This window comes from Pocillopora verrucosa, chromosome 7, assembly GCF_036669915.1.
Source record: "Pocillopora verrucosa isolate sample1 chromosome 7, ASM3666991v2, whole genome shotgun sequence".
In the NCBI taxonomy this organism is placed as follows: Eukaryota; Metazoa; Cnidaria; class Anthozoa; order Scleractinia; family Pocilloporidae; genus Pocillopora; species Pocillopora verrucosa.
Genome location: NC_089318.1, coordinates 17,692,961 through 17,711,228, shown reverse-complemented (window position 1 = coordinate 17,711,228; position 18,268 = coordinate 17,692,961). Strand labels below are relative to the sequence as shown.

The 18,268-nt window shown below is 39.0% G+C and overlaps 2 protein-coding genes and 1 pseudogene across 2 annotated transcripts; 1 reads left to right on the top strand and 2 right to left on the bottom strand.

Moving 5' to 3' along the window:
• Positions 1–860: 860 nt before the first annotated feature.
• On the bottom strand, positions 861–5,231 carry LOC131784835 (monocarboxylate transporter 10-like; annotated as a pseudogene).
• Positions 5,232–5,651: 420 nt separating this feature from the next.
• LOC131784790 (monocarboxylate transporter 8-like) lies at positions 5,652–9,718 on the top strand. Its single transcript, XM_059101618.2, has 4 exons — positions 5,652–5,967; positions 6,869–7,467; positions 8,028–8,397; positions 8,535–9,718. Exons 1-4 carry the CDS (start codon positions 5,763–5,765, stop codon positions 8,753–8,755), a joined length of 1,395 nt encoding a protein of 464 aa, XP_058957601.2. The 5' UTR covers positions 5,652–5,762; the 3' UTR covers positions 8,756–9,718.
• A 2,563-nt stretch (positions 9,719–12,281) lies between these two features.
• LOC131784788 (monocarboxylate transporter 4) lies at positions 12,282–17,662 on the bottom strand. The gene is made up of 4 exons (XM_059101616.2): positions 16,971–17,662; positions 14,758–15,356; positions 13,779–14,148; positions 12,282–12,939 (listed from the first exon to the last, which is right to left on the bottom strand). The coding sequence occupies exons 1-4, from the start codon at positions 17,152–17,154 to the stop codon at positions 12,668–12,670; spliced, it is 1,425 nt and encodes a 474-aa protein (XP_058957599.2). The 5' UTR covers positions 17,155–17,662; the 3' UTR covers positions 12,282–12,667.
• Between the last annotated feature and the right edge of the window lie 606 nt (positions 17,663–18,268).

The window sequence follows — 18,268 nt, the reverse complement described above, 5'->3', positions numbered from 1 at the left end:
AGCTAGGCAAGAGTGATTTTTAAATTTTTTTATTTTTAGAAAGCCTTTCAGCATATTCCGAGTGAGGATACAGATCACAAAATGTACGAGCGACTCATGTGATTATTTTTCTAGTATAACGTCAATAAAACTACCCACGCAAAAATCGTATCTAAGGGACCACACCAGTCATTATTTATCTTAAGGGGAGAGGGGGTGGAGGATTTTGGGGGATGACATGGATTCCAGGGGGGGGACGGAGGGGGGATAAGTTGTCGCTAATGAAGTGTAAGGAGAGGAGGACTAAAGAAAATTTACTGCAGCAGAAGACATTAAAAACAACGAAAACATCAAACGACCCTCGTGGGTTTATTGTGTTGCAAACCACGCTCACCGTGGAGTCTCTGTGGCTGGATATTAGCATCGTTCCTTTTTGGCGTTTTACTGGTCCATAAAAATGGAGAAAAAAAGGAACTCTGCCAATATCCAGCCATCTTGACCTCACGCTCAGTCAATAACGCATATATGTCAAAAGTGAAAAATTTCAATCTTTAGAGCCCGAGCTTTAAGAAGGATACAGTCAAGTCTGGGTAGAAAAAACTCTTTCCGTTGCTTTTAACAGGAAATTTCTACAGCTTTTTCCCATGCAAATAAAGAAAGTTAAAGCGCTTCACAGTTTCGTGTTAAATCATCTGATTTAAATCTCTTTCGGTCACTCGCTCCTCTTATCAGCGCTTTTGTTCGTGAAATTAGATCTCGTTGAAGGCAAACTGACCATATGCTATTCTCCTTACGTAACAAGCCGATTTCAAAGGCATCGAGGCTTTTCAGTTTAACTGTAAAAGACGAAAGACTTTTACTCTGGAGACAGCCCGAGTATGTCAGCTCTGAGCAGGGAAGTTATTAGCTACCACATCGGCTCTTGGAGCAGTACACTTTATTTTTTGGTCTTTCATTTCTCTTGTCACAATCGGAATGACTCGAGACTTTCTCCGGTTGATGAAAATCAATGCAAAGGGAATCAAGAATGCAAACATCACAATACCGCCGGTCATGTGAAAGGAATCGATGTAGTTTCTTGTTTGGTCTGCGATCAGTCCTGTGGAGATCAACGCAAAACCAAAGACAGAAAGATTAGTACCAAACGTTATGAGACGAAGCTCGAAATGCTGGTGAGTTGGATAAATGACTCTTGCAAGAGTCTGTCACGTACTGAACTAAGTTAACTTGCAAAGAAATTGTAAGGGGCATGTACTTTCATGTGAAAGCCATTTGTCGTATAAAATTGCGGTGTTTTTCAAGGATTTCCAGCCCTGAGAAAATCCGTAAGAATACAGGAGAGAAAACACGATAATTTTTCACGCGTGTTTGACATCACCAATCAACTGCTGACATGTCACGCCTTTCGCGCCTTTTGCGCCACTCTGCCATGTTGACGAATAAATAGCAAAGCCCTCACCATTCTCAATCCAATGTTTTCTCGAATTACTGCCGCTTCTAAAACACTGAAAAACTGAATTCGTATCGCTTACAGACACTGTCGTTCAAAATTGCCTAGAAGGGGAAGAAGGCCAAACTGAAGAGAGGAAAAACCGAAAGTTACGTATTCAGTGGCTTTGGTAAAAGAATTTCTCGCGGCTGAGAACGGAAATCGACTTCTGCCCGCGGAAGATTGCCACAGGCCGATTTTGGCTGTGTACCTGAAAAACTTTTTTTCTGTCGTTGAGGAAAAAGTCAGTTACTGAGAATTTTGTAAATTGAAATTTATGCCCATTGTTTGTTTCTGTAATGATTCAACGCATTTTCCATCTTGAGCCTTTTTGCCAACGCACTTTACGACTCTATTTCTGAGATTGTGGACCTTAATTTTTTCATCCATCAATAAAGACGTCTTTTTTTGTCAGTAAAGGGCTATTTAATGGTATAGTACTCAAAATAATGCATGGTTGCATGTAGATAGGGAATTTCTCTTCTCGTGTTCAACTCGATAACTCACCCCTTTCGCTCCGCTCACTCGTGAGCCATTTAGTGGAACACTCGAAGAAAAATTGCATGTCTACGCGTGTATCATTCTCTAGATCAATACATCTTTTTCCTTACTTTGAAAGGAAGAATCTACGCTTTCGCAATGTTAGATGACGGAAATCCTTTCTTACGCTGAAAAAAGGAGAAAGCGTTGGATGACAAGAACATGAACGTACAGGCGTCTTAAGTTCAAACGAGACGGCTTTTAGGAGAGTAACACTTAACTTCTGTGTTGAGAAATACTTGCCTGCAGCAATTGGTCCGCCAGTCGCCGCTTTTAAAGCAAGCATTCGATACAGAATGAAGCTATTTTTCTTTTTTTTTTTATCCACACAACTAAGCAAGATGTAACATGATGTTGATATAAGAATGCCATCGCTTGTTCCATAAGCACCGCTAAATACAACTAAAGCTCAGTATTTGGTTGTAGAAGGTAACAGGAGGGCAGATACACCATCGATAAACATTGACAACTGATAAACAAACACTGGGTTAATCTTTGGATTTTCGCACAGTTTTCCTGACAGAATCCGTGCAAGAGATGAGATAAGGCCTATGAAGATGAACAATCGAGAGGCACTCTACGCCATGATCCCAAGATCTTCACAATATTTGATCTAGTTAGGATTTATACAGATTCTAGCTTTATAAATTTTTCAATGGCACTTAAGGAGAGAAGAGGAGAGACAGAGGGAATTCCAATAATTCCATAGATCTTCAAAATGAAGGTCCAAATTTGAAAAGGGAATTTTTCATAAGTTGTAAATTGATTTTGTGTGCCGGTCGCAGGGTCAATGGTTATAACTCGCCTGTTCCATGTTTTCATAACTCAGCCTGTTCCACATTGATGAGTAGAACAGGCTGACTATTCACCTCCAAATAAATATTGGAATCCCGAGGTAAAACTTGCCTAATGCCTATAGGCTGTGAAGACGGAGTTAGTTTAGATTTAGACTCCTGGCGAGAGGGACTGATGATTTTGAAATTGAGACCCTCTGCTCAGCACACAACCTGATATGCAAATGACTAATACTGATACTTTTTAATGGCGCACAAGTATTAACAAGACCATGCATAACCCATGCAACCTTTCTCTAAAACTCAAATATGATACAGATTTTCTTGAATATGGACCTTCGCCCGTATCGACACATTTAACAAATATTTATTCCTTTTATAGCTATACTATGAACAGCTGTATACTACCGTCACAGATTGATTATAGGAATGAACATCCAAAACCTCCCAAATGACGACAAAAGAGTAAACAGAAAACGTCCACACGCGGCGGTAAAAAGTGATTCTTCTCTTAATTCCTACTCTTTATTTCACATCTAAAGTTTCTAATTCTACATCCACCTACGATGTTGTCGCTCCTTGAAATTCAAGCTCAAAATGCAAACAAGAGCGAAGGTTGCCGTCATTATTCTTAAGGTGTTTCTCCATCCAAACGCGTCCAAAAGAGCCTGTAGCAACGGGCCGCTGTAAAGGATACCTGCACTAGATCCTAATGGCGTTCTACCAACAGCTAACGAGAGTTTTTGTTTAAAATGTGTTCCAAAAACCATGAAGTAAGAATTGCAAATGAAACACGCCTCCATTCCGTACACTAAACCGTAAGTATTAATTAACAAATTTAGGTCTTTTACAGGTGGCCCAAGCTCGCACAATTAGCCTCCATAAATATACAAATATTTTACGTTGTGCGATGGGCTAAATATAAGGATTTGTATGGAAATAAACGGTTTCGCTCTCAACCTAAGAAACAAGCACTCACTAGGAACAAAATTATCTGGCTATAGCGGTTTGTTTCTTTGTATCGTGTGAGTTTTCTGGTCTGATTTAAAGCAGTTTGATTAGGTTTTATTTCTTCTCTTTTGCCCTGTATAGAGGATTATATAGAGGGCCAAGCAGATGGCGCAAGTTAAGCATGTGTGCATTTATACGGAGGCAAATTGTGCAAGCTTGGGTCAACTTTTGGGTCATCCGAGTCGTCAAAATGTCGAAGGAAAATATTAAAAATCTAGTACACTCTAATTTTACGTGTGCGTAAATCGGTCATACCCGATACTCGTGACGAGTCAAGTTCGAGTCACGAGTTAAGTTAGAGTGAACTTAATTTTTTTCTAGTTTTTGCTTGTATTTTTTTTTATCCGTGTAAAAATGATGATCGAGCCATAAGAGGACCTTTGGTTTTAAGTTGGCTTAGATATTCTGTGTCGTATTCGTGAGGAAGAAGTTGAAAATTAATACGAGTCCAGTCGTGGTTGTCACTGAGAATCTAACTTGTCTAAATGGACAATAACAGCTCTTAAAACGTTTTGTAAGCTTTCCTACAATTCTGTAAGACGGTAACAGCGCTGAAAAACAATTTATAGAGCGGAACTTTAGACGAATTTCAAATAAGCTATTTCCACTGCAGTAAAAGGTGAAAAACCTATTTATAGGCACGGTTTTGATTTCCTGTTTGTTTTGTTTAGCTTTTTTTACAGCTGCAATAATCATGTATCGTCTGTCGATATAATTTCATAAAAGGGAAAAAGTTGAAATTTTTCATGTTTTCGCTTTTCAAGGCCGCTTAAAGCCATCAAAAGGCAACGAGCAAGGTTCGGACTGTCGTTTGCTGTAGTAAATATTATCAAAATGATTTTCGTTATTAAGCTAAGGATCCACGATAATTTCCCTTTGCCTTTGATTTTCTTCAATTTGCTTCGTTAAAATCTCTCAAAATTTTCCAAATTTGTGAAAATTGTCCTGCCGATCATTTAAAAGCCGAAAATATCGGGGTTACAAAGGCCGTTTCCTCGCTATTTACAATTTTGTGTTTTCATCCTCCGTCTCAAATTTGGTCTTGTGAATTTTTTTAATCAACAGGCACTAGGGAGGGCTCAAATATGTTTAACGTTTTATCAAATCCTAAGAAATTCCACCGAGGGAAACGCGATAAATCTTACTCGAAAGATCTCTATTTTCTTTGTCGCAAAACACTACGTAATGGACTAGAAGCTTCGCCAAGATCGGTATCTAAGCATGTGTAGACTTTCGAATCTGTCGCCTTTTGGCAATCTTTCCCACAGTGTATTCTTTTCGGTTGACCTCTTTTTCAGGCGTGAAAGGCCTATGGATATTACGAGTGCAGTAGCTGGAAGCCCCAGATTCCATCACATAAAAGCTTATTGTGTTCAACTGTTTTAACACACCTTTTCTGATAACAATCGTGCGGTCATATCGAGCCACCAAAAAGCTCTTGCTGTGTTCGCACCCAAATCTAGCGCGGTCAAAAAACCCTATGTAACCTCCTCAACTTGATTTGAAAATAAAGCAGTTTGATAACAAATAACTAATTTGGCGTTTTGATGTGTGGCATTACTGAGTATTTCACTCGTTGTTTGTATTTTGACGAGCCCGCAGGGTTGCGGTTAAAAATACTCAGAGATAATACACACCAAAACATCTGTAAAATATATAAATATCTATGTATTTCTTTCTTTTACACCCCAAACTCTTCAACGAGGTTTTGCACACATGTACTCTTACATAAGGAAACTAGAAACTAGAAACCAAAAAGTTCTCCCATAATGTGCACGAGTTTGTAAAAAGCGTGATCATAGATTCTATTTTTGCCCTTAGCGCTCGTGATGATGGTGTGAACTACGTAATGAGGCTTTATTTGTATACAGACGCGCGTGTCGACCGGTTGAAACTAGATCAATATGCGTGTGTTCTGTTAGAACGACTTGGGTGAACTCCACACTATTATGGATAACAGAGAAGAAGGAGGAAACGCTTTCAAAAAGCTCACGCGGTTGTTTGATGGTGAAAGGTTCCAAGATAGCTTATGGTCGTGGGTTGTTTGTTTTGCAGCGGCTGTGTGTAATGGTATTAATCTGGGCTTTACACTCAGCTTTGGAGTTTTGTTTCCAGAGTTGATGAGGCACTTTAATGCCACAAGAGGGAGAACAGGTATGTTGGTGAGAAATCTGTTTTGAAAAGTTATGAGTTAATTAAAAATTGACATCGTTGTTCGGTTCTGATCGTGACTCTGGCGGCTTTACAGGCCTGAGGGCAGACAACGAGATAATTCCATAACACACGAACAAAACAAAAAAACTTTCAGACGTTGGATATAAAACTTGTCTTCACTGATTGAAAGATCTAAGTGTAGCCAAATGTTCCTTTAAAATGTTGAATTTTTTGAACAGTGCCGATGATCGGCCTCAAGCTAATTTCTTCTTCTCCCTGCCACAATGTACTAATAAGGGACTTTTCAGATAAACAGCAAGCTTTTACGGTCTGCTGACTACATAACTCAAATGGCTGTGGTGTGAATTGAGGATTGAACTATATATGCTCGGGAACTTTTTCTTTCGATATTTATAAGTAAAATCTGCGTTGGATATGAAAAAGTTATGTGAAATATACTACGAAGCTGATTTTGGAAAACTCAGCGGAAAAATGGGTATCATAGAACGGTAATCTTCAATGAGATTCTTAAGCGCTACTAATCAGTTGTGCGACGATTCATCAACGGAATTTTAAAGTCACTTCCCGTCCTCGTAGTTAAGGATGTTAACTAGTGATTACTATCGCTGTATGAAATAGCTTGCGCTAATGACTCCGCACGACCCAGGTGAGCTCCAGGAGGCATAATGCGAAGATATTTATAGTAAATTATTCAAATTTGTGAAATGCAAGAAGGCGCTAGAATATCCATAACCCTGCACCCTTTAGGCCGTTTGAAAGAGACTCGATCGGGTCTGAAGAACAGGTGAATTTCGCCTGATTAATTGAGATATCGATGGTAATATGCTTTCCCTGACCACTAAAATGAAAGGAACTGATTTGAAAATCGTCTCTTTCACAGCCTGGGTTGGTTCAATCGGCCTAGCTATGGTATGGTTCGCAAGTTTGCCGGCCGGATACCTGTGCGATCGCTTTGGATGTCGTATAACGTGTTTTTTAGGGGGATTGCTATGCGTGACAGGTCTGGTGGCAACTTCCTTCGCCAATAGCCTCAATCTTATGTATTTTACCTATGGTTTGGTGTACGGCTCGGGAGCGTGCTTCATTTATAACTCCAACTATTTGGTACTTGGAAAATATTTTAATGAAAAACTCTCATTAGCTGTTGGTATAACGGCATTGGGGTCGAGTATAGGTGTTCTTTACACAGGTCCGTTACTACAGATTCTTTTGGACGCGTTTGGTTGGAGAAACACGTTTAGAATAATGACGGCAACCTTCGCTCTTGTTTGCATTTTGAGTTTGAATTTCAATCCAAACGTAGTTGCAACAACAATAGTGACGGAGATAAAAGCAGAAGCGTTGGACATGGAAAAAAAAGTAGGAATTAAGAGAAGAATCTCTTTTTACTGCAGTGTGTGGACGTTTCCTGTTTTCACTTTCGTCGTCATTTCTTTGATGGTGGGATCTTTTGGAATGTATGTTCCTTACATCAATCTGGTTAGAATACAACTGTCTATAGTATAGCTAATACCAATAATCCAGATATTTTCTATTGCTAATACTTTTGACACTAAAAAAAATGAGAAAATATTTTTTATAAGTGTTTTCTAGGCGGAGGTCCCTGTTTAAGAAAAACTGTACCATATGTGAGGTCTCTGGTTTGAGCCTCGTAACGATTGGCTATGCCAAAACGTGAGATAGTCAATTGATTGCAAAGATTCAGAATTCTAGCTGGTTGAGATGCTTCAAACAAAATACGACAGAACTATCAATCCAAAACCGGGAAGATTCCGAAAATCAAATGATTGACGTCACCTTTACAATCTTTGAGAAGAAATGACTAGATATTACTAACGGTTTTTTTTTGTACCAAAATTACCCCATTATTATGGCAGCCGTATCCTCAAAATTGAAAAACAAATAATGCAACCATCCAGTGCTTTAAAGATCTTCAAATTTAGATGTGATAATATGACAAACTCCTGAGTTACCCCATTTTCATGCAGTGTCCTCCATTAGGGATTTTATAACATGGCACATATTTTATCTTTAACCAGGTCAAGTACTGTGAGGATCTTGGTATCACGGCGCAAAGTGCCTCTCGACTGTTCATCTTCATCGGCCTTACCTCATCACTTGCACGGATTCTGTCCGGAAAACTGTGTAACAATCCAAAGATCAACCCAGTATTTGTTTATCAGTCATCGCTGTTTATCGGTGGTGTATGTGTGCTCCTGTTACCTATGGCAACTACATACTGGGCCTTAGTTTTATTTAGCTGTGCTTATGGAATAAGCGATGGAATTTTCATAACCACGCAGTGTTACATCTTGCTTAGCTGTGTGGATAAAGAGAGAGCTACAGCTTCATTTTGTATCCTTAACCTGCTCTATTCATTTTCGGTGGCTACTGGGGGACCAATTGCTGGTGAGATAATCCCTACAAAATGAACAAATTCTGTCACATGGTTAAGAAAGGGGCCTGTCCTTTTCAGAGCTTTTTTGTAAAATGCGTTATCTGCACACTGCAATTTAGATTTTTTCTTTATGTGTTGTTTTTCACAGGTTTGATGGCAGACCAAAGTGGGAACTATATCAATTCGTTTTACATGACCGGCGGGGTTCTGATGTTTGCATTTGTCATTCCTTTCGGAGTGACTTTCACCAAGCTGAGAGGGTCTCGAGTCAGTCCAATAGTGTCAGAAATGAGAGACTTGGAAGCAAGAAACACTGAACCAAACCCTAAAGCCAATCCCAGTGACAGCAAGGACTTCCCTGTTAGCTAATCAATTTGAAAACTAAAGCAAAAAACATATCATGGCATCAAAGATTAACTGTTTTGGTAAACTCAGATGAAAGTCATCGAACGGGTTATCGTTACAGTTTGGAATAATTTGTAACGAAAGCTTTTGTTCGGGTCAGTCATAAACAAGGACCGTAGTTTTAGCGGAACTGGAAAAATCAACCACAATTTCAACTGCAAGGCCTATTTAATTCATACTGTTGCTCTCAAGTGTCCCAAAGAACACTGGGCATAATACGACAACTACGAAAGTTCGCTTGAAAAAGAATCGATACGCTAAATATCTCGAAATTGAAAATAATTAACCGAAAAAAGAGAAACGTTCCGACAATAGAGATCTCTTTCAGAGAATTTCAAAACTCTTGTCACTCGATCAAAATGTAGGAAAAAATTGATCTTCACTTCCTGTGGTTCTGAAGCAGAAGTCGTTGCATATGATATAATCTTATGAAATAAGATTGTACGAACTCCCTGATTGGTCAAAAACTTATTGCTTATTGCACTGGTAAAATCATTGTTACATCACTTTTTATCGGATTACAGGTGTATTAACCGACTTCGATTTTGGGAGAACACTCGAAAGCCCAGAAGCTAATAAGAAGTTTATAAGGAGCCATTGGTACAAAACTTGACACTTATGCATCGATGTTTATTGTCGACTTTTATAACAACTCAAACCTGTGAGTTTTGATGAAATATTTTTTGATTAATTGTAAATGGGAAGAGAGGAAAATAAAGGGGAAAAAACCCAATTATCACAGATCCAGATGACACACTTTCAAATAACGCTATAAATAGTTTTTAAATATTAATTCGTTACTTTTTATGTTGAAATTACTTAAGGAGAGAATTCATGCACTCTTTCCTAAACAAGATTTTTCCTTTTGTCCTTCACGGTCCTTCTTTGCTCTACAGTAAGCATATTTGTTTTTAATAAACTAAAACACGTCGAAGCGTATTTTTGATCTTCTTTCTTTCTAAATGGATTTGCAATAAGGAGAGACAATGCCGCGAAAAAAAATTAATGTAACATAACTTTTCTTTTGGAAGAGCTTCAGCTTTTGGAAGAAAATGAAAATATCGTTTTAAAAAGCAAGACCTCTGGGAAGGATGTTCTTCGGCCTTAACTCTGAACTTGTGATAATCTCTTCTTTAGAATCTGTTTGTTGGGGTGGGCTGCGAAATTCTCTAAGACTGAGGATGGTGAAAAGAATTCATACACCACTTTCTGCGTTGTGGTTGCTGTTGTTGTTTTTGTTGTTGTTCCTACACTGGCGACGAAGGCAAGCAAACTTGCGCGAGAGAACTTTGTACTCTCGCTTGAAATGTTTATTCATGATACCATAGATGCACGGGTTGATAGTGCTACTTAAATAGGCCAAGAATGCGTACATCAGGTAAACCTGTCGTGGCATTGTGCGTTCTCCGCGCGCGGCGTCAGTGCAATGCACGACAAAAATAGGGAGCCAACAAAATACGAAGCCAAACAGAACCGTTACTAAAGTTTTCGTCACTTTGGCCTCTTCCACATTCACACGGAGTTGGCTGGGGTTATTATCCGAAGAAAAAAATGCGATTTGACCTTGAGACTGCGCGGAACACTGTAACGTAGCAGATTGTGATGACTGTTTAGGGTGTTGCGACATAAAAACACTCAATGAAGACTGTGTAAGCGATGTGGCTTTCAAATGTGTACAAACACATCGATTTCCCAGGCTGGAATTCAAATCTGCCTTCTTCAAAGAAAAGCGGTGGTACACAGCCAGCGAGAGCTGAGCACCAAACAACAACAGTATATATAAACGATCTTCTCTTCTTAAACAACAAGGGATACTTTTCTGGTTTTACAACACAGAAAAATCGGTTTACTTATCATTACTTAAGTAGTTTGACCTCTGCTTATGAAATTCAGTATAACTCTTTATTCAATGTCCGAAATTGACAATTATTTAGACGTGAGTAGACAGAGGTGGCATCTCAAAGACAATATTCATCAAAAAACTGATTTGCAGACCGCTGTTCAAGAGTTCTAACTTGCTTGAAATAAGTCTTACAAAAAATATCTTAAAAGACTCACCTGGAAAAAAATCGCCTTCATTAAAGTTAGTAGCACGGTTTCACGAGTCAGAAATCTCCTGAGAATTACCGAAATTGCCCCCTGAAATAAAAGATTTAATCGCCATCTTGACTTTTTTTTTTGGAGAAGTAGAAAAATTTATTACATCTTTCTCTATAAACACCGGCTTGATTATGATTAAAACTGATGAGCCAATGTCATGGCTTTAGGCATCCTATACTCCAAGCATTCTATATCGGTCCGAAGTCCAGCACGGAAACCAGACGCCACTGTGTCTTACAAAGAATTACAGACCTGCTATTAACTTAAACTGTAGCTCTCAGATAATACGCGCGCGTGATTGGTCATTAATCAGTCAGTAATCTCCAGTTCGCGCGCGGTATCCGGTCGTTTCGTACCCACAGTCGTTTGTACCCAAATGCAGTCGACTCGTACCCAAGTTTGAGTCGGTTCGTGGCCAAACTGCTAATTGAGTCATACATTTATTCAACATACCTCACCCGCGAGCGCGTGAAAAGATGTCAATGGGTGGATACGACATGTTAGCAGAGTAAAGCTACTAAGATACAAACAAAATTATGTTGTGTATAATTGTGACCTTAAAAAAAAACTGAATTATCGCTTAGCGCAAGGTAAGTATGATATTTTAAATAGAAAAGTCTATCGTTTTTACCTGTGAATTTTTTTTAACGACAGCGGCTAGTGTAAGTGTGATATTTTTCTCCAATTTTTAACATGGAAAACGTACTTTATTAGTTTGGGTACGAAACAACCTAACTGGGTAGGGAACGACTGGGTACGAGACGACCGTGGGTACGAAACGACCGGTAACCTCCAGCACAGAGGTCAAAGGTCTACGCATGTGCGAACGTTGTGACTGCTAAGAACGCAGCGGCAAAATGAGTGTGCATGCTCGGGAGATATACGCGTTCGGAGAGCGTTTTGTGACTCCAGCGTGACTGAATTTCATTGATTCACGAACAGAACGTTATCATACACTTTTCTTGGACTGTTATTGCTGAGAACCAAGTGGATAATTTAATGGAGCTTGTTCTTGTGGAAAAGTCCATAGAATAAGTAGCATTCTGTAAGTTATAGTAGCTGTTGGTACGAACTTCGTTGCCATGTTACGGATGCACCACTTCAGTCCCTAAATTCACACCTCTTACCGCAACATTTTATTGCTATGTGAAATATGCGACTGTGGAGTCGGCAGAAATTTTCCTAAAAACAGCCTCCTTATCTGTTTTGGTTTAAACGTATCCACGCAAAATTAAAACAAACAATAGGAAATTTAAAAAAGTCGCCATTTTCCCGCAATAGTGTTACAAAAAAAAAAAATAGTGTCGATCCCATTTCTTTGTGCTTGTAAAAATTTACAAGCATGCACACTCATTTTGCCGCTGTCACTGCTGAGAACAAAAGCAAATTCAGCATTGAACATTTTTGTTTTTGCTCGAGGGAGAAGTACTTTAATTGCATACATGATTCGACTGAAAAAAAAAATTGTCAAGACGAGCAAAAAAGTATTGACGAGAACAGTACTGTCTCATTGGCATTGAACGAGTTTTATCGGACATCGATGTAGCATACTATTTATTATTGGCCATATTCTTGAAAATCGCAAGAAATTTACTTCTAAATTTTGATGCTGTGCTGTGTAACAGAAAAACTTATCATTTGAGGAAAGAAGAACAGTAAGGCGTGTCAAAAACTCGAAACACAACAATTCGGCAACCTCTTAGACGGATTGAGGGCCGTAGCTTCTTGGAAGCTTAACCAGAAAAGAACAAACGTTTTTATTATATTTTACGTCTTTCAGAGAAATGCGCTTGCAGCGCGCTTTCTTGACAAGGACTCTGTGCGCAGTTCTTTTCCCAATACTTCCGTTTCATCGAGAGTTTGAATTGCTATGGACACTCTCTCAAAATTGTCTTTCTTCTCTTCTATTTCTGATTCCTCGGGGACGACCTTCGACTTCCCACGGTTTACGCAAATCAAAATCAATGGTATCAAGGCTGCAGTTATTAACACTCCTCCGGTCATGTAGAATGAATAGGTATAGTCCCCTGTCTTGTCAGCCATCAGGGCTGTATAGGAAATAAAGAGCAATTATTGGATGAGATTGAGCATGATATCATGAATTATCGAAACCGAATTCAGTAATTGTTTCATCATAAATTTTTTTAACAATCGCCAAAAGAGGCACTTCTCTCTGAGTTCGCAAAGGTTTGAGAGTACTACACGGACGAAGAGCTTGGAAACTAGGCAGACTTAGAACTCGACATGATAACCCAACACCTGCTGCAGATATTGGATTATCATGTCAACCTCACACGTTATTGTACATGAATGTATGCTCTCGACCAATCAGAGCTTGCATAGTAACTCTAATGTATAATAACAACATTTATAAACAAACTAGTGCATTTACCCACATTAGCTGAGCGTAAAAGATTTTCCTTTTTTCTCCGAAGTAGACGATACTTAAACTAGGAGGAGAACAACGCAGTTCATTTTTCTCCTTTCTAAGATTGAGGAACTGTAACCCTTTAACTCACAGAAGTGATAAATAGGTAATTTCTCATTATGATATCCGTTCATCATCCAGCAAACAGGTAACGAAAATACTCAAAGATATCTGGTAGAAGTTGTTCACTTGCTCTAAACGCAAATTCTCGAAACTAATTTACATGGAAGTGTGTAGCAGCTAGATGGGAGAATTAACAATCAAAACTCGAGAGTTAAGGGTTAAGAAAATAAATCGAAAAAGCTGAAGTACTAACCAAACACAAGGAAACAATGGCTACATTTGTAAGCTAGTGTAAACGAAAAACCAAAAAATTGGCTGTATTTCTCATTCTGGTTGGTTAAGAAATTATCTCAAGACTTTTAAACCCATCTTCTTTGGGTTCATTGATTCACTTACCGGCAACGGGTCCGCCGGCTGCTGCAGTAAAGGCATATAGCAGGTTGTTGATACAGAAAGCTGCAGTCCTTCGTTTTTTGTCCACACAGGTCAATAAAATGAAATTCTGGGTTGTTATGAATACACCTTCACTTAATCCAAAAGTTGCGCTGAAAATTATAATTTGCCAGTATTCCTTTGCCATTGGCAGTATCGATGTGGCAAGAGCAGCGATAACCAAACACGCTTGATAAATGTAAACTGGATTTACTCTTTTATCGTTGCACAATCTCCCTGTTGTGATTCGTCCAACGGCTGAAGCAAGGCCGATGAAGATGGACAGTCGGGAGGCTTTTTGTGGAGATATTCCGACATCTTCGCTAAACTTGACCTAGTTTAAAAACAGAAATGTTGCATTAGCCGAACGACTGGCAAGGCTATCCTTGGAGCATGCATGATGAGAACTCAAAGTAAAGGCAAACAAACCGCCTAAAGCGCGGGAATACGCGGGCGACCATGTCGTGATTAGTTTTAGTGTTGAATCTGATTGGTTGAGGGAGTGACGCAAGCTTTCTGGACCATCACAGAGCGAAGTCAGTGAAGTGAAACCAATGCAATATCGATTACTTTCGACACTTAATTGAAAATTGTTCTAACAATATTCAGAGAGTAAAGCCTTCAATTTGCTTCACTACTGTCTGGTATTGTCGGAAAACAAATGGTTGCACCTGATCCAATAAGTTGCAGGCCTAGGGCTAGTTTTGTCAAAAACCTTTTTCCGGGCTTCACCTGAATTTATTTTACCACAATAGAATATAATTTCATTGAAGAAATGTAAAATGGTTTCCGTGTTTACATAGCCTGATGTAAACACGCGGGAGGTTGGGAGAACACGAGATAAGCGTAGGAAACCACGACGCGAAGCGGAGTGGTTTCCAGCTTATCTCGTGCTCTCCCAACCTCCCAAGTCGCTCTATCTTGTATCAAATCATAATCTTACCAGATTGATGAAGGGAATATACATCGAAAAACTGGCAAGTACGAGTGAAACAACGAACACAGTGTAAGCAGGAAAGACCCACACGCTGCAATAAAAAAAGAGTGCGTTCCTCTTTACTGTTTGAGCTCGATTGTTATCCTTTTCAGGGGTAAATGTTTCTACTACTGTTATGCCTTGTACGTTGGGGTTAAATGTCAAACTCAAGATGCAAACAAGAGCGTATGTCGCCACCATTATTCTGAAAGTGTCCCTCCATCCATATGCGTCCAATAGTGCTTGTAGCAAAGGTCCAGTGCACAGGTAACCCAGACTCGAACCCAGCGAAACAATCCCAGTTGCAATGGATAGCTTCTCCATGAAGTACTTGGCAATTATAAGAAAGCAAGGATTGTAGATGAAGCATGTTCCCAAACCATACACTGCGCTATACGTACAGTACATCCAAGTGAGGTTTGGAACAAATGACGTCGACGCAAGGCCAGCCATGCATAACGTGCCTCCTACGAAACACGTGACCCGACAACCAAAGCGATCACAGAAATAACCGACCAGCGGACTTGCAAGCCAAACCATTCCCACTGCAATTGAGCCGACTAAAGCTGATAAGAATGGAAAGAAGACCATGTTACTGGCATCTGATAAACGAAAAACCATTTTTCATACGCGAATAATAATTAAAAAAAAAAAAGAAACACTCCCAGAATTCTGCGCGGCGCGCTGACATTGAGCGGCGAACTTCGCCACAAAGTAGACGATATAAGAAAGAGTGGATAGGGATTCTCGAATTTCTCATATAAAAAGAGACGAGAGTAGCGGTGGGGCAAAAAAACAGGGAGGTCTGGGTCGGGTCGTTCATTTCGCGTCGAACTTACAATGATCAGGGCTGGTAGAATATCAGCAAGGTTTTGCTGAGTTTGTTCGTTAAGGCCCGGCCATACAACATTTCAGCGTAATATCTTTTAAACAATTCTTTCAACATTGTTGCGCGCAACGTGTTGTACACGCTTGGCTACCCTGTAACAACATGTTGCAAGATGTTGCATGGTGGTGGAACAAGTTTGAAAATGGTAAAATTTTTGTTGAAACACTTTTGAATGTTGCCAGATGTTGCGCACGTTTGGCCAGCTCCTTCACATTACCTCGCAGCACCGCCCATTAAGGTTGCAAGATGTTGCGATGAAATGTTGCGTGGGTTTGATTAGGCCTTTAGTTAATACAATAATATATAATAATATATAATTATATAATAATAATATAATATATAATATATTCAAACGACGCTTTCTTTCACTTCATACACTGAATATGTTTGAATAACATTTGTAATTAATATTGAAAAATAAAAATAATTGTTTTGATTTTAACTAATTGAAGAAATCTTCTATCTACTTATGAATCGTCAACCGTCAAAGACCTCACAGATAACCTTCAAAGCTACTCCCAGTGAGACTCTACTGCAATAGTTTAGGTCATCAAGACACAAGTTTAGCAGCTAAGTTCGGAGATGATACATTGAAATAAATTGAGTTTGAGTGATGCATGGAAAGCGAGGAATTGATCCCGGAACCAATTTTAGGAAATAAAGAATTTCAGACTTAAAAAAAAAAAATTAAATTGTAGTTTATGCGTAAGGATCGACCCGCCGCACTCCTATTTTTGGGAAGTTTGCTCCTATTTCCTTATTGGTTGAATTAAAAGGGCCTACTTTGCTTATTTTGAATACATCTTGGTTCCACGTCGCACAACATCAAATTTAATGTTGGAGTAATGTTTTAAAGACAAATCAGACATCACAAATGGAAAGGTATCTGCGTTCATTGAATCAGTAACACAAAGTTAAGTTCCCACTGAAATTCAGAAATAAAGTGACCTGTTGTTAGTCGAAATTTTGATGAAGTAAAACTTGGCAAGAGGGGTCTGAATATTACAATTTAGATGCCAGTTTGCAAATGGCAATTTGTCGCAAGAAGGCCGTTGATGCCAAAACACCCATTGAGCTGCTACGAAGAGATTTCAACACGGCTTTTCAGTGCTTTTTAGACACTGATTTGTATTTCCAAACAAAACGCAAAAATATGGCGAAATATCATAGATTGATAGAGATTTTTAAGAGCGCCTGGTATTTACTCTTCCGTTGTTCGGCCATTTTATTGTTTCCGACAAAAAAGCGCTTTCAGAAAGGATTAAATTGATTTCGTTTTATCTCAACTTACCTGTTCTTTCCCCCGTCTCTCCAAAGTATTCCATCAGCTCTGGGAAAAGGACCCCAAAGCTTAGCACAAAACCAAGATTCGCACCATTGATAACTGCTGCAGAAATACATACAAACCATGACCATCTACTATCTTGAGAACGTTCTCCAGTAAAAAACCATGATATTTTTTGTAATAACAGCATGATTCGAATCGTAAATTGTTTGACCTGGTTCGAACTTCTAGCTGTTGCACCGGTCTAACAACAACCACAACGTCTAGACTGCACGAGTGCTTAATAAAATAACATGTACGAAGGCAACGAAGAAAATAAAGAATTAACATAATTCCTGTGGGGCTGTTCGAAATTCTTGAAATTTCGCAACCAGAGCATTGTCGTCAAAATGTTCGTAATTATAGGAATAAATTTACTCAAACAAAAGAATATTCAATTGAAACGATTATGCTCGATGTTAACCATGCTGGTAAAGATCGGGTTGAATTGAATCAGCCTTGTGAGACGATTGCATCATTCGCTGCGGTAATCGTAGTACGGTGGACGAACTTGGCGAAACAGTTGCAGCACCTTGCCTATTTCCAACAAGGAGCCTTACCAGATAGCTAGGCTAACGATATAACGATGTTTATAAAATACCCCTGGTACTACGCGCATTGTGACTACATTGTGCTCATAAACCTACTGTATCTTATTATGTAATACGCAATTAAATTATATTCTAAGGATGTAAATTCTCTCTGATCCATCAAATATTGCGCAAGGTGATTCCTCAGTATTGCACCGTCTATTCTGCACTTGGCATAACATTGCCCGTAGCCCCTTGAAAATGAACGTGTCGCATACCGATGGCAGGCTTTTTTTCTATTATTTTTTAATCAATGCACAAGCTCGATATACTCAGGTATAATTGTCTTTTGCTTTTACACAAGCTTGGTAACCAGTAAAGCTCTGCTACATAATTTTGATGAAATTGATCGAGGAACGTTTTTAGTCGATGCCATTTGAAATTGCGAGTTCTTTTAAAAAGTTGTGCATCAAATTATTCCATATGCTTGATGCTTTCCAAATTTCGAGTTTTATTTTCTTCCTGTTTTACTTTAAAAATCTTTGCCTACAGCGTAATCAATCGTGGACAAAGCCGTTACGCAAGGATGCTAATTATCACGGACCTTGGAAACAACAACTCGAAGAGCGTTTTGAGTCGATGATGTTTGAAAATTGGATATTTTTTTCAGAAGTTTTGTTATCATGTATCAAGTTGTTCCATTTACTCGATACTTTCTGAACGGCTATTTTCTTC